This window comes from Chamaea fasciata, unplaced genomic scaffold (assembly GCF_029207755.1).
Source record: "Chamaea fasciata isolate MVZ Bird 193981 ecotype frontalis unplaced genomic scaffold, bChaFas1.0.hap1 SCAF_30, whole genome shotgun sequence".
In the NCBI taxonomy this organism is placed as follows: domain Eukaryota; kingdom Metazoa; phylum Chordata; class Aves; order Passeriformes; family Sylviidae; genus Chamaea; species Chamaea fasciata.
The window spans coordinates 739180-754980 of NW_027094115.1; the positions used below are offsets into that span (position 1 = coordinate 739180).

Below are 15801 nucleotides of genomic sequence, written 5' to 3' on the forward strand. Positions count from 1 at the left end.
AGTTTAGAGTGAGATAAGGGTCATATTTTGTGGCTGTTTTCTGCTTTCTGTGACACAGCACCTCCCCGGCTGCCCTGCACCCCTGACATCGCCTGGGCTGGAAACACCCAGCTGTGGCCAAAGGCCTGGGCCCAGCAATAATACCCAACAATAATACGCTCCACATCATAAACCTCTTTTTCCAAGGGGTGCTGATAAGAATTTCCATTTTTAGTCGAGGGCAAATGAACCATTCAGCCTTTATTTGTTGCTGCTGCACTTGAAGAGGGAGCAGAAGCTAATTTTTTAACTTTTCCTGTAAATAGTGCATTAATGAAGACAGATGGGTCAGCAACATAAACAAAAGCTCTATCTCAAGCTGGTTTTGTTCTGGTTTTGTTTCCCAATATAGTAAGCAAACCACCACCACCCCCGTTCCCATCCTATTAACAGTGTTTGCACTCCAAATGTTGAACTGGGTTATAAGGAAGTTTAAATTAACACTGGGCTGTAGTTTTTCAAATGTTTGAAGCAGATATTCATGTGCCATGAAATCTTCCTGGGGTTTTTTTGTGGGTTGGTTTGGGGTTTTTTTGGTTTTTGGTTTCGTGGTTTTGGTTTTTGTTTTTTTTTTTTTCCCTCTCTAAAATCCCAGTAGATTTTGCAGGGCTTTGGTTCAGCATGTGTCACACAAAATCCTAAATTGCACCTCTCCCATCGTGCTGTGGGTAACCCAGGTACCAAACTGCCCGGGACTGTCCAAACTCACATGTTCCATTGGTAATCCTGCACTGCTGCAGGTTCTGGTTTGCTTTGCTCTCTGAGCAGTCTCAAAAGGGCAGGGCAGTAATTTTGGGGAGGAGAAATTTGGAATAGGTTCTGGCAGCTGCTTCAGATGATTTTTCCTAAGTGAGCTCAGTTTTGGGGAGGTTCATCTCATGTCTTTAGCTCCAGAGGTGCTGCTCACCTGTCAGGCCACAGAGACCTTGGAAAGAGATGTGTCCATAATATTGAGGACCACATTTTTTCCCCCAAAGGCTGGCATTTGGGCACCCCCAAATGGGATGGGCATGAGCCAGCACAGGCACTGCCAAGGAGAGGAGTGCCCTGCTCTCCTGGCTGAACAGTGCCCTGAGACCAGGCTCTCAGACTAGCCCAAAGAGCCCAGAGCAAGGGCCAGGAAAACCACACTGAGCTGTCAAGTTTGGCACTCAAAAAGTTGGGAATCTGTATCCTCAATCAGCTCCACTGGGCACTGCAGAGTGAGCCTGGACTCTGGGGCCACAGCCCGGGGAGGGGATAACTCAGGGAGGCTTTGGGGAGAAATCTATTAACGGAATTGTAGAGAGCTCAGAGATACGGGTCCTTTAGGGGAACCTCAACCTTCCAAGTGCTTGATGGAATCTGGCCTGGGTGCTGAGTGTTGGCTCAGGAGACACAGCTGTCACCATTCTTGCACAGGCCCAGGAGCGAGGAGGATGTCTTGAAGTTCGTGCTCTTCTGGAGGCTCTGTGTGTGTGGATTTCAGAGCAGTAATTCAAGACCAAAGCTCTTCTCTCAGCTCCCTCACTGGTCTGCTCTCTAGGCTCTTCCTCTCTGGGATCTTTTGTTTTGCTCCCACCCTTTTGCCTGTTCCTGCCTGTTTAGCCTGAAAACACTGCCTGGAATTTTATACAGCATCCAGCAAAAAAGGGGCTCCACAGCTGTTCAGCTAGAAACAGATGAAAGCAAAAATCCTACTGATGTGGATGATTTCAGTGAGACAGGGTTGCTTTAGATGCTAACAGTAATTCAGAGATGGATGGCCATTAAGCCATATTTCCCCAAACCTTTCTAAAATTAAGATTGAATTGAAGATTTAAGTCAAACATCTGCTAATATGTTGAGATAAAATAGATCAGAAATGAAAGGAGAATCAATACACACCAGCATTTAATGTGTCAAAGTCTTTTAGTCACAATAGTAATGTGGATGGATGGATGGATGGATGGATGGATGGATGGATGGATGGAAGGAGTGTAGAAACAAAGAAAACAAAAACATGCACATTTTTTTCAGGACTCCCAGCTTGGCAGCCCTGGCCCTTGTCACACCCTCACCCTGTTATTTGTGAGTGTTGTGTCTATTTGGACAGGGGCTTTAAAGCCAAGGACTTCTGAACTTGCAGAAACAGCCTTGATTTGCTACTTGGGGAAAGATCTTTAGTAAATAACTGCCCCCCTGTTTGTGTTTGCTTTTTTTTGTTTGTTTGTTTGTTTGTTTTGGTCTGATCTCTGTCATTGAACTGCATGAACATGCAAGAAATGCCTTTGCATGGTTATGTCGAAAGTAAGGGCAAAGGGAGGATTTTGCTCATAAAGCAGCTGTGGAGTCCTGACAGACACCCCTGATAAATGAAACAGCATTCCCAGGAGTTCTGATCTCAGGTGCAGCTGAAGGGTTCGAGAGATGCTCAGTTTTCTCCCAGAATAGCACAATGAGACACAGCTTTACGCCTTTCACCACAAACTCTGGCTGAAATCCTCTTCAATCAGCAGGACAGTCCTCATTTCTTTATAAAGAAAAGTTACAGCAACAGACTGGCTGCCCCCTAATTCTGAAGGACTACCATTGGTATTTATTGACAATTTTACTGATCTTGTAGAAGTTCACACATGCAGCTGATAAAATGATAAAACACACATTGCCTGTGTTTGCTCTGTACAAGAACATGCCACAGACCCTGCTCCACTCCAGCAAATCTCTGACAGACAGAGACAGAGAGTGACAGACACAGAGTGCAGGCACTGCTCTGCTTTGCAATGTGGTCTCTTGAGAATTTACAGTGAGACTTTATATATTTCTGGGTGATTGCAGTGCGTTATTTATTGTTTTTAAGGCACAGCTTTCCCTGCAGCCTGTTCAGAGACATTGGTGCTGTCAGGGAAGGACGGGGAGAAAGGCAGGGAGGGCAGATCTCTGCCTCAGGATCTGCCTGCAGAAATGAGATGATAAAAGCAAATGTCGGATTATCTCCCTAATGCTGGATTATCACTCCTAACAAGGTGAATGGCTTGTCTTGGCAAATGGCTTCATAAGAATCGTGGATAGTTTTGAAAGGGTCTGTGTGGTCACACTTCAACCGTTGGCTGCTGCAGCTGATGTCAGCAGAGCAAATGTCACACCTCTCCCGAATTCCTCCAACATGCCATGAGCCACGGGCTCTGATTGCAGAGTGGCTTGGGGGAAAGGTCTGTCAGGGGTGTCAGTCACTCCCAGGGTGAGGAATAAAGCAATATCACAGCCCAGTGTGCTGGCCACTATCTGGAGACTGTATAACTCTACAATAAACTACACAGCTGAGCACTTCAGGCTGTGATACCCCTGCAAGAGGAGCTGTAAATTGGACGAGACCATACTCCAGAACTCCACTGAAATCACTGCAGTGAGGGAGCAGCTCTGCAAGTGAGAGGGTAACTGAGCCACGTGGAATTTACAAGGGGAGGAAAAAGAAGGCAGCAACCTCATTCCCTGTGCTACACAACTCAACAGAGAGATTCCATGTAAAGGATGATCAGTACAAGGTTTTATCCACGTGGGATTACACACAAGCACAAAAATAAAACATTCTGTATTCTACATTATATTACAAAGGCAGGCAGTCAATAAATAGGTCAATAAATTATGGGAAGCACAGAAGAGTATGTGTGAAAATGGGTGAAATTTGGGTTTAGTTGGTGCGTGATAAAGTCTTTGGTGTTCATTCCCATGAAGTGTTGGAGAGATTCTTTCAAAGACCCTTATCACTTCCAGGGAAGATAACTTTCCCTTAAAAGTGTAAAACAGATGCAGGGACAGTACAGTAAGCTCTGGTACAGGCTAAAAGAGTCAACATCACTTACACTTTCCCAAGAATCTGACAAATTTGCAGCTTAGTATAAATAAAGTGACGGGCCTATTGTTTCTCAGCTCCGACACCTCCTTATCACCACGATTTGTTGCAGAAGAGTGGTGGAAACATGGCATGTGACTCCATCTGTAGAGTCTGGGGGAGGAATATCCCTGTGAATTGACAATTCAGCACTTACAGAAAGGGAAGATGCTCGTGTCCCACTGGCATGAAGGGCTCTGCTGTTCTGCCTGGCACTGCTGGGCCATTTGAGTTGGATTAGGCAGCTGCATCTCATGGGATTTACTGACTGGGAACAGAGACTTGTTCTCAGCTGGTAGAAATTACAAGGACAATTTTAGCTGGTACAATTCCAAGGGTTCGGGAAATTTATTGCACTCCCTTCTGCCACCTAAATCTCCGGCCCTTGAGAGCCAACCCACGGCTGCTGCAGCAAAGTCAGAGCTGCCTCAGAGTGATTTTGCAATAAACCTGCACAGGGGGAATTTCTCGCCTTGGCCCATGCCTGGCACTGCTTCTGGGCCATTTGCTTTCCTAAAAAAGATGGGAAAGGGAATGGTGCCCTTCTGCTCCGGATGCCAAATCATCCCTGCTAGTTACCTTTGAACAAAACAGGGAAAAAGTGAAGAAAGTATTAAGAAAAAAGGAAAAAAAAAAAACCTTGTTTGTGCCTTAGTGATTCAGGAGCTTGAGAATTATCGGGACGTCAGATCTACAGAGATAAACTAAGAAAAAAATGAGCACGTAAAGACCTTTATAAAGATATTACAGAACACTGAACAATCTAGTGATTGCCCATCACTCATGTATCTTCAACAGCTCTGAAAAGCCCTGGAGATGCCAATCAACATTGATAACGTACAAAAATATGCCTTTATTTCCATGAATTTGGATGTGCCCTTTTGGCACCAAGAGCCCTCCCAAACAATCCAGTGATCAGCTCCATGCCCTGACAGGAGGAGAGACTCGGTCGCGATCTGGACAGCGAAGAGCAGCGAGAAGGAAGCAATGGAACAAAATATACAATCCCTACACGATGTGCCCATTCCCTGTGACAGGAAACATACAATTATCTGTACAGGCCTCATTAAATAACCTCATTAAATAGCAAATCCCAAATGTACAAATTTACAGACTGAATCATTAAATACTCCCCCTGTGCCCTCCCCGCATGTGCGTTCCCTCCTACTATCTGCAGCCACACTCTGACACCACCATGCCCTCGTACTTGAACTTGTAGGTGACCACCCCTGCATCCAAGTAGAGGATGGAGATGGGGTCGAGTTTGGTGGGCACGCAGCAGGCCTTGGAGGCTTTCTGGGGGTTCTTCAGGTGCACCAAAGTCTTGACTATGGCATGTTTGGTTGGCGTGACGTGCTCTGTCAAGGGGTAGGCGCACACCCCGTGGCACTCGTAAGCTTCATACCCCGCCGGGGCGATGATCCAGGAGTCCCAGCCAATCTCCTTGAAGTCGATGTAGAGCGGAGTCTTTTTGCAGTAGTTGCCTTTGGCATTCCTCCGGATCCGGGCAGTGGAGTCGTAAATGATGTTGGAGCGCATCTGAAGCAGCGCCTCCTCCCCGGGCTGGTCGTGGAAATTGCCGACCTCTAGGTTCTCCAGGTCCAGAAGCTGTTCGTGGTCTATCATCTCGTTCAGCTCTTCCTTCTCCTCCTTTTTGTCGTTGCTTTGGTCGTCAGAGTACACAACCAACAGGGGCACGTGCTTGGCCTCGGAGTTGATGTCGATATCGAGTTTCCCTTCCCCGTTCTGCTCCTCCCCTTCCCTGCTCTCGATGTGAACTTCCAGCCGGTGCGTGGTCAGCCCTGCCCTGCGCCAGCGCCGGATGGCCTCAGTCACCTCGAAGCTCTCCCACTCGCTGCTTGTGCCGTAGATGTGCCTGGAGGCCAGGGCCACCATCTTCCTGTCTTCCCCGGTCCCCATGTGGATGTTCTCCAGCACTTCGAAAATGGTGACCTTTCGGTCAAGCCCTTCGTAGAGCCTCTGGTCCCGCTCCACCAGGGTGTAGAGCCTCAGCTCCGCCATGGTGATTTCCTCATGGTGAGGGATGGAAACATTGAACAGGAGCGGGTATTTCCGAGTTCCTGTAACACCAGTAGGGTGGGAATCCAAGTCTGGAAAGGACAAAAATCAAATGTTTTAGAAGAGTCTATACATCCAGAAACACACGAACTGAGGGTCATCCAGCATGATGGGTTTCACCTGGACAGCTCCATAAAAATGTTTTTCCAGCACTTCCCACAGCTGTACTTGGAAAAAGGGCTGAGGTTATTTGAGATCTATAAGGACAACAAGGTCCCAGACATGCTACAGACCTGGATTTAGTGATCCTCCTCCTGTCCCCAGGCTTTCCAGGGACTTCCTTGTCAACTGGAAGGTTTACATATTAAAAATGTGTTGTCTAATACTGACATAAAAGTCACTTCTAGGTTGCTGCACAACAACTTTTTAATAAACAAGGGAAAACATTCATTGGTGCAGGAAGGCAGAAGGACGTGGCACTGGAGCCAACATGAAACGGGCAACGTATCATAATTTGCAAACACAAGAAATGTGTGTGCTGTAGTGTTCCTCTGCTAGCAGGAATTCCCTGCTGCTCAAAACCCCTCAGACATGGAAAGGGCCAAGCACTAGGGAGATGTTTTACATCAGGAAGAGCAGGTGGTGACACCTGGGCGACCTGGCAGCCGCAGTAACCCTGCCACAGGCCCTGTGGGCTTTGGGTGAGCAACCAGCTGCACTCAGTGGGCACCTTTAGTAATCGAACAGGTGAGAAGGACAATGCCTGGTGTCACCTCGGCTGCCCGTCCCAGCTGCACTGCTGGAGTCTGCACAGCAACATTCATTTCTTCCCACAGCGCAGGATCTGCTCTCGAGGGTGCGTTTGCTGCCTCCTTGCAACCCAGAAGGCAGATCAGGACACAGAGGCTGTAACTATAATTAATGCAAAGGCAAACTGTTTGTAATTAACTTATTACTCCCTTCATCTCTGCCTTCCCCAATTTTTTTGTGTTTGTAGAAAAATTACTCTGATAAAGCCACAAGGTCTGGCCATGCTCCACTAGTGCACTTAGGCAAGCCATAAACTTCAGCATGTGACTTGTGCTGTTTAACTCCAGTTTGAAGGATATGAGGCACCTCCTTTTAATTTTATTTATTTATTTATTTATTTATTTTTACATTTGTATCTCTTCACAAGTTAAAAAAAAAAGAAATGATGGGGGTTCTGCTCCTTCCATTTCCCTGTCAGCTGGTAAAGGTGGGAGTGGGGCCCGCTGTGCAGAGCCAGGGTAGGAGCAGACCCTGAGAGCACCTCTCATACAGCCAGGATGTGACTGTTCTTCAGCTGGAAAGTCCACAGCGTGCCAGACCTCCTGCTGTTTCCAGTACACCCCTGGGAGGGTTGGGAAGGGAGATTCGGAGTCCATAGTAAAAGAGAAAAAATCCCTTAAAACTTTATTTCAAGTATTAAGCACTGATTGCAGCTCAATTTACAACTAAACTGTTACGGTCCATGGGTTAAAACAAAGAGCTAATTTCAGCCATGCCACCTGTAATATTTCCATAATAAAGGATTTAATGGATAGTAATGGGATTACTGCCAATTTTCAGCAGGCAGGTGAACAAAACAATTCCATGGTCTGTTTCTCCTGCCCTTCTCATTGCAAGCAATTAATTTCTCTATCAAAAGAGCTCATTAGAATGAAAGGGATGGTTCTTAATCATCCAGACCTTGAGGACACACGAAAAACATGAATTGCACAGTCCTTAAACTGCATGTATTTGTGAAGTTGTGTTCCAATCAGCGGTCTTGCTTTGCATCTCGCTGATTTGGACTGGAAGAGGTGAGAGAAAATCTGAAATGGCAGAAATTTAAGGCGAGTTTTCCCCATTTGATGCAGAACTTCTGCAAGAGGCACAGCAGGATGGCACAGAGTTGCCAAGACCACCCGGCAAAGGTCAGTCTGTGCCATTTCACTGCAGCAAAACCGAATTTTTGAATGATTTCAGATTTGCATCACTAAACCACAGGGTGTTTTATTCTTTACCACACTGTACTTGGCAATCTTTGTTCCATTCTTTCTTTTTCAAATAGAACAAAATGAGAACACCACCTCCCCCGTATGTGCCTTCACTCCTGCTGCTGGGCAGAGACAGGCACGGCAAGGTGAGCAACTAGCCACCACTGCCTGCAACTGATTTGCCACCAAGCCTCCAATAAATTTCTCCACACTGGAGAAAAGGAGATGTAAGGAAACTTTAAACCACAGTGAAGAGTCTCTTCATACCAGAAGCCCACTGCTGGTAAAGGGTGCCTGGGCCTGGCAGGAGATGGGAGCAGAACAGAGCTTTGGGATTCTCTCCTGACATCTCACTGCCCTGCAAAACTCAAGTGACTTCCACTCAGCCTCTCCTCACAGCTCATCATTTTAAAACTGCAAATGTTGAGGAAAAAGCAGTAATGTCTTTAACTTCACTAATTAAACAAACAGAGGATGAGAGAGGCCCCATGGCAGCTTGAACAACCACATGTCCCCCTGGGTAACTGAACATGAATCAAAGCACTTGCATTTGCCACATGGATGAATGGATACTTGGAACTGTTTAGCTGAAAAATGTTTTTAGCGTTAAACGTGTTGACGTAAAAAGGTATTGGCAAATTACTGAATGTTAGTGCTGCAGCATTATGTCATCCTTATTGACCCGAGGGGAATGTGGAAGGAAAAACAGAGGAAAAAAGAGAGGAAAATGGCACAAGGGCATTTGCTCAGTCGGTTGGAGCAGAGTGTTAATAATGCCAAGGTTATTTCTTTGATCCCTGTGTGGGCCATTCACTTGAGAGCTGGATTTGATGATCCTTGTGTGTCTCTTTCAACTCAGAATATTCTGTGATTCAGTGATAATTAGGTTTCTTCAGGTTTCGTTTGTTTTTATTAGGCTATAGTCTGGTACTCCAAAGTAAAACCTATTGGTTATTCAAAATTCCTCTTCACTTATTTTTGTGTATTTTTTTGGACTGTGTGCCGATGCCAAAGGAAGAAAATTTCACAAATGCCATGGGGATCAACAGTGAGAAAGCATTAACAGACAGCTGTACTTGGTTAAGCTCATGATTTTAAAATATTACACTTGAAAATACACTTTGAACAGTGTGGAAAAATGAGTCTTGCCTTAATTTCAAATATTACTTAAGATATCCATTAAAAAAAAATCGATCAGCTGATTACACATGATGTGTGCCACTATGGGGATAAAGAAATTGGTGTACCTAATTGACACTTGATGCTGCCCCAATGTTAAAGACACATCTTCTCCCCAAACCCTCCAGTCTACAGAGCAAAGGACAAGGACTCTCTCACCAGAGCTGGGGTCTGGGCAGCCCTGCCACAGCTGCTGATTTCCAAGGCCATCCTCACCAAAAGGCCTTTTCCCCAGCACGCTTCACGCTCTGTACTTGGTCAGGACATTTCACACTGGCTCTAAAGATGCTTCTTTCTATCCACTTCTCCCAGAGACGGGCAGCTCTTACCTTCATTTTTGAAGCTCCTGATGATGTTTGCAGAAGGCATCGATGTCCTGTCTGTGGCAAACCTGTTGTAGAGCTCTAGCATGTACTCTGGTGGGTCCACCTTGGCCGACTCGTGCAGGGGGATGTCAGAGAGGTTCAACGTCTTCAAAAACTCGTTTTTCATGTTTTGGAGCAGCGTGTTGAAATCAACCCCATCTTGCTCAGAGAGGATCTCATCAAAAAGAGGCACATCTTCCTCGAGGGAAGACTGCTCCAAGCTCAGGATGGGACTGCAGGCTGCAAGGTGAATCAGGAGGGAGAGGACAGCCCAGAGCTGGAGGACAACAGAATCCATGGCTTTGCCCGAGCCTCCAACTGCGCTCAACAAGCTCTGGCTCTCGTGTGGGCTCGGTGGCGGTTTTATCCGCTGGGTTGTGCGAGGCTTGTGTCACAGAGGGATGACAAGTTTGGAAACTCTTGTCTTGAAACTTGTGATCCGTCCTGTCTGTCGGCCCCTTCCCCCTCCCCAAAACCAGGTCTCAGTAATTGGATCTCGCTCTCCTCTATGGCTGCCTTGCCTCTCTTATCTCGGCCAGTGGAAACTGCTCACCAGATTTGTTGCTATCTCGCCATCCCCTCTCCTTTAATGAGCGTTTTGTAAACATTCTGTGCGGGACTCTCAGAGATAGGACAAGTTTCTCCTCAGACAGGAACTGCCCTTCCTTTCTCCCTCCCGGTAGCTGACTTTGCCTGCTGTACGTGAACCATTTCCATCTGTGCGGATTTCAGGCAAACGCGTGAATTCCATAGAGCCCCTCTCCAAATGCACTCATTTCACACCAGGGGCGAACAACAGCTCCCTCCGCCCTTTTCAAAACTATTTTAGAGTCAGGTCTTTATGTTAAACTTAAAAGGAATTTCTTTGGGAAAAAATTCCCTTTTTCTGTACTTGTGCAGTGCAAAGCCTGGGAGAAGAGCTCTTGGTGCTACCACAGCACAGAGTCACCAGGCCCTGGATGCAGAGGAGAAGAGCTCAGGGTGAGCAATGAGAATCCCATCCTCCAAGGAGCAAGGAGTTGGACTTGGTGATCCTCCTGGGTCACTTCCACCTTGAGGTGTTGCGTGATTCCATAACTGGAGTATTTGCAAACGATTCAGAAAATCTTTATTTCATCCATCTTTCATATGTGACCTGGCAAATCACAGTTATACCTCATTTAGTTATAGCACTGCTAAATAAAAAATTACTAAAACACACACAAAGGCCAAGAGGTGACTCTGATTTCAGGTTCTCATCAATTCAAACAGCTCAGGGATACAGTGTGGAGAATACAGAAATGACTTGGCAAAGACATGCTAAAATTAATGGCAATTTTATGCATTAGTGTGCAAATTTCAACAAAATGTGAGCAGTGTGCAGGCAAAAATTGGTCTGGTTCGTAGATAACATTGTCCACTTAAATCTCCCTGTTCTCCACAGACTTTCTGAAGTGCTCTTGTTTTGGCAGCGTGGCCAGAGCTCAGCGCCTGTCCCCGAGGGGTTCAGCTGTCAAGATAAAGAGGCATTTCTGCTTGTGCTGCAGAGCTTTTTCCTTGGAAGCACTAAGAACTTCACCCAAGGACTAAACCACCGACCTGCTGAGTTTTCTGGACTCTGCTTTTTGTCTAAGCACATCCAGTGATTTGCTGCCCCATCTCTGCAATTTTCTTTCTTTGTCATTTGCCCAAATCTATCACAAACAGCCACAACAATGAGAACCATGCTCAAGTCATGCCTGTTTTAAATTAATCCTCTATGTTTTTAATTAAATATCAATATTTTTGTGAAAATCATGTGCAGTGTGGCTGTCATGGAGCCAGACACTGTCATGGCATTTTAACCTCATTTTATTCAACTTTTCTTCTTCTGAACATGGGAAACCTGGTGCTAGAGGAAAAGTGTCCTATCAAGCTCCCTGTTATTGCTACAGCACATTAGAAGTAGATATTTGAGCTTAGCAAGATTAATTTAGACCTCACTGTGGAGTTCATGGTTATCTATAAATCCTCTACAACCTTATCAAAGGCTGATCTGAGGATATTGTGGCTTTCCAGAGCTGAGCACAGAAATCTTGGAGAAATCTTGGAGCAGTTTGGGTCACTTCTGTTAATTAAGAGAAAAGTGCAGTCTTCTTTTTCTTGATGATTCATCATCAAATTAAGGTCTTTACTTCCAAAGGAAGCGAGGTTAACATTAAAATCCCTGAGAACTGGCTTAGCCTTAACTCTTTGGTGCAGCACAGCAGTGAGTCCCGTAAAGGAAAGTCTTCGGGGCTGCTTGTTACAACCAGTGACGCAGGACATTTGTCATGAGGGTGATAATGCCTCTAGAGCGTTTCCTTTTTTAATGCTTCAATATTTGTTTCAAAAATGCACTGATTTCATATATATATATGTGTGTGTGTGTCTATATATATATATATATATATGTATATACAGATATTATTCAACTAAAGAGATAAGCACATTGTAAAAGCTGCTGCTTGCTGCACTGGGATCTGTGGAACTCCTTTCAAAGGGACAGGGGTTTTCTGCGAGATTCAGGGCTGAAGGTTTGGAATTGAAAAGGATTTAATCAGCATTCGTGTCACTCCGAGTTTTTTAGTTGAGTTTCCCCTCTCACTATGAACACTTTAAGTATCTTGGGGTCTGCAACTGGTCCTTGATCAGACACTGAGCGAAATTCTCTCCGTTACTCTCGTTGCAGATGAGCAGTTCCAGAGCCAGAGGAGTTCTATGCACTAAGGCTCAGCCTGCTGTGCAGCCCTGGATCTCCGGGTACCAACACTGAACAGCATCATTTCAGCTCCTCTGCGTGTACTGGGAGCAGCACAGGGGCACGGCTTGGACCTCCCTGAGCCCTGCTCAGACCAGACACGTTTGTTCTGAACCTGTCGTTTCCCATCCGGCAGGTATTACTGCGCAAGGCAAAACGCACTCATGAGCACAGGGATTCATGAGCACAGGGATCTGACATCCATTTCCTCACCCACAAGTGTCATCTTGCCTCAGTGGCTCATTAGGAACAGAAATCCTGCTCAGACATTCCAAGTGTTTTTGCATTTCCGCTCTGGGTTTGATAAGTCCTCGAGCAATGGCAGAGTGCAGGGGTTGTACCCAATGCAGCTTGTGCTGAGTTTCCTGACCTATTCCATGTAGACTCGGCTGGGGAATTGCCAGACAAGGAATACCCAGAGAGCACATCTGATATAAAACCAGCTTCCTGTTTCCTTAGGCTGCAGGCTGCTGATTTTAACACACTGATGATTATTTTTTCTGAATTTATTTGTGTAACAGCAGGACCTTATTTCATGTCACCAAAATGGTTTGTCCTCTTTTTCCCCCCTATGTGCTGCAATTTGCACACAAAATAAGTATCCTTAGAAAGGAATTGCTTTCAAAAAAATCAATGCTAACTAGATCACCTGAGGTAGCTGGAGAGGGAACATTAATAAGCATCAGAGTTTAACCATGATTCAATCTGTAGTATCAATAATTATCCCATTTCATCATTCATTGGGCAGCCTGGGTTACAGCAAGGTCACAGAAAGGTCTCCTGACCCTCACTCTGCGGGAGCTGGTGTTCATCCCCCAGTTAACTGGCAGCTGTGTGTGGGAACACGAGGCTGTTGTGAGCCCAGGGCTCTGCACTGACCCTGGCAGTGCTGGGGACCAGCCCCTGGCACTCCCAGAGCACCAGGTGATCCCTCTTCACCTTCCTGCTGGATCTGCTCGTGGTGGAGAGGCACCACGGGCTGGACAGGCTCCCTTCCTCTGCCAGGGGAAGAACTGGAGGAGAAATTCAGCCCAGAGAGCAGAGAGACCCTTCCTGCCCTCAGTGCTCAGCAGAGAGGGCAGGAACAGCTGAGGCTCTGCAGCCACTCCTGGGAACCCCTCCCTTGTCCAGGGGGTCCATCCTGAAGATTACGGGGCTCTAATCTTGGGCATCCCGCAGCTTCCTCTCAGCTGATGCCTCCAGAGCTCCTTCTGCCAAGAGGCAGCAGAAGAGCTGGGTGGGAGCAGGAATGTGGGGCAGGAATGTGGGGGCAGGAATGTGGGGCAGGAATGTGGGGGCAGGAATGTGGGGGCAGGAATGTGGGGGCAGGAGCGGTGCTGAAGGCTGGGAAGTGAGGCAGGGCTGTCCTGAGTGCCAAGGTCAGGATACACGAGATCCAGAGGGTGTGATGCTCCTCTGGGCAAGAAGGAATGTGAACTGTTTTTGAAGCATCCTTAGCCTTCCTTAGCCTGTTTTTTTGGGATGGAGGAACACCTGCCCTCAGCCAGAGGCTGGGAGCGGCCTTGGAGGGAGAACCTTTCCCAGGAAAAGGTGATCAATGTTTGCTTGAGTGGCCTGGGCTTTCTGGGCATGAATAGTTCCTCAGGGGATTAAAAGTCTATACAGTGTCCCATCTAATTTCCCCACCTGCAAATTCATGTGGGTTTTGGTTCAGCCATCCATACCTTAAAAATTTCATTATGACTTTTAAATTAGATTGTTACTGCATGGTAGGCCTCTTTTAAAATGTGAGAAAAAAAGTTTCTCTGGTCCTTTTTTTTATTTTTTTCCCCCAGGAATTTTGGATCAAGGCTGCTCCCTAGTCAGGGACCTCCGTTAGGTCACACCATTGCAGGGAAGCAGGAGAGGGATGCAAAGGTGTTGTAGCAACAGCTGCATGTGATTTGAGATTTTCCAAAATACAGGGATAGAATTATTGCAAAAATGCCCCACAACGGTCCCTGTCAGGAGATAGCTGTGGCATGAGGTAACTGCTGGGTGTGAGATGGGAGATAAAGAGGAGTGTGACACTGACAGTGTGATGAGCTTGCAATGGAATAACTAAAATTAGTTTCCATTCCTGCATCTGCCCAAGTCCTTATTCCCGTATGCCTTGGTTCATGGCTGCTCTGGATTCCCTGTCCATAAATGGGCTCTTCCCAGGGGCTCTATTCCCATTTCAGATGTCACTGGAAAATTAAAGGATGGTATTTCCTGAAAGGGTGTGGGGGGAGAAACATGGCAATGCATTACAGCCTGTGTGATCATGGAAAAAAATCAGGGAGAAGAAGGAAAGGGAGAAGGCTGGGCAGCCACAAGGACAGGGAATTCCTTAAACTGAGAGACAGCAGCTTCTCCTGACCCAGGGAATTCCTTAACCTGTGTGACACCAGCTCCTCCTGACCCAGGGAATTCCTTAACCTGTGTGACACCAGCTCCTCCTGACCCAGGGAATTCCTTAACCTGTATGACACCAGCTTCTCCTGACCCAGGGAATTCCTTAACCTGTGTGACACCAGCTCCTCCTGACCCAGGGAATTCCTTAACCTTTGTGACACCAGCTCCTCCTGACCCAGGGAATTCCTTAACCTTTGTGACACCAGCTCCTCCTGACCCAGGGAATTCCTTAACCTGTGTGACACCAGCTCCTCCTGACCCAGGGAATTCCTTAACCTGTGTGACACCAGCTCCTCCTGACCCAGGGAATTCCTTAACCTTTGTGACACCAGCTCCTCCTGACCCAGGGAATTCCTTAACCTGTGTGACACCAGCTCCTCCTGACCTGGAGCACCACTGGCTTTGTGTGAGGAGCCCAGGGCTCGCCTCCCTCAGCCATTCCCAGGCAAGTGAGGAGGATAGGGATCCCAAAAACCAGCAGGGCACACAAACTACCTGCACTGCCACTGGAAATTCCCTTTCCTCCCTCCTTCAATCCTGCTGAGGCGGCAGAAGCTCCAGGAAGGGGCCCCATCCGTGTGCATTTGCTCCAGTGCAACCTGGGCTGGTTCGTGGGCCAGCGGCCACGTGGCAGCACAGAGAAATGAGGAGAAGCTGGGAATTCCATGCCATTGCGAAGCCTGAGGAACCGAAATAGAAAGAAAAGAGCTGGAAAAATAGCTGGACGTGGCCTTGCTGTCAGTGTCCTGTCAGTCACGTGCAGCAAAGGCCCCACGAGCTCCCAGCTCCCAGTGTCCTCGCTCCTCCAGCAGATATTTGGAGGACCTGCCGCTTCCATGATTGGGCTTTGCACTCAGCTGGGAAATTTGTAGCACCCACCAAGTTCACTGCCAAGCCCTGCAGTTGGAGAGGGATTCCCAAGAAATTCTGAGATCTTTCCATGAGACAGTCCAGCATTGGATCTGTTTTTTTTTTCCCCTGCTCATTCTCAAAATGAACAAACACAGGCTATAGAAATGCACACATAATTCAAGGGGTCAGAAGTGACTTGCTTATATCATTTAGGAGATGAGAAATGTCTCAAAATCTCTTGATTTTTCTCCCCTCCTGTGAGCTTGATACATGCCTTGGTAAATATGGATGCAGTCTCTAGTAATATTAAAAATTTAATACCTTTTATGGTCACACAATTTA

The 15801-nt window shown here is 46.8% G+C and overlaps 1 protein-coding gene across 1 annotated transcript; it reads right to left on the reverse strand.

Moving 5' to 3' along the window:
- Nucleotides 1-5056: 5056 nt before the first annotated feature.
- Nucleotides 5057-9750, reverse strand: BMP10 (bone morphogenetic protein 10). The gene is made up of 2 exons (XM_066206414.1): nucleotides 9417-9750; nucleotides 5057-6000 (listed from the first exon to the last, which is right to left on the reverse strand). Exons 1-2 carry the CDS (start codon nucleotides 9748-9750, stop codon nucleotides 5057-5059), a joined length of 1278 nt encoding a protein of 425 aa, XP_066062511.1.
- Between the last annotated feature and the right edge of the window lie 6051 nt (nucleotides 9751-15801).

Excerpts from the sequence above, each read along its gene's own strand:
- BMP10 (XM_066206414.1), bottom strand. The coding sequence starts at position 9,750 with ATGGATTCTGTTGTCCTCCAGCTCTGGGCTGTCCTCTCCCTCCTGATT. Across the intron at positions 6,001-9,416 it reads CAGGAGCTTCAAAAATGAAG|ACTTGGATTCCCACCCTACT; the intron begins GTAAGAGCTGCC and ends TGTCCTTTCCAG.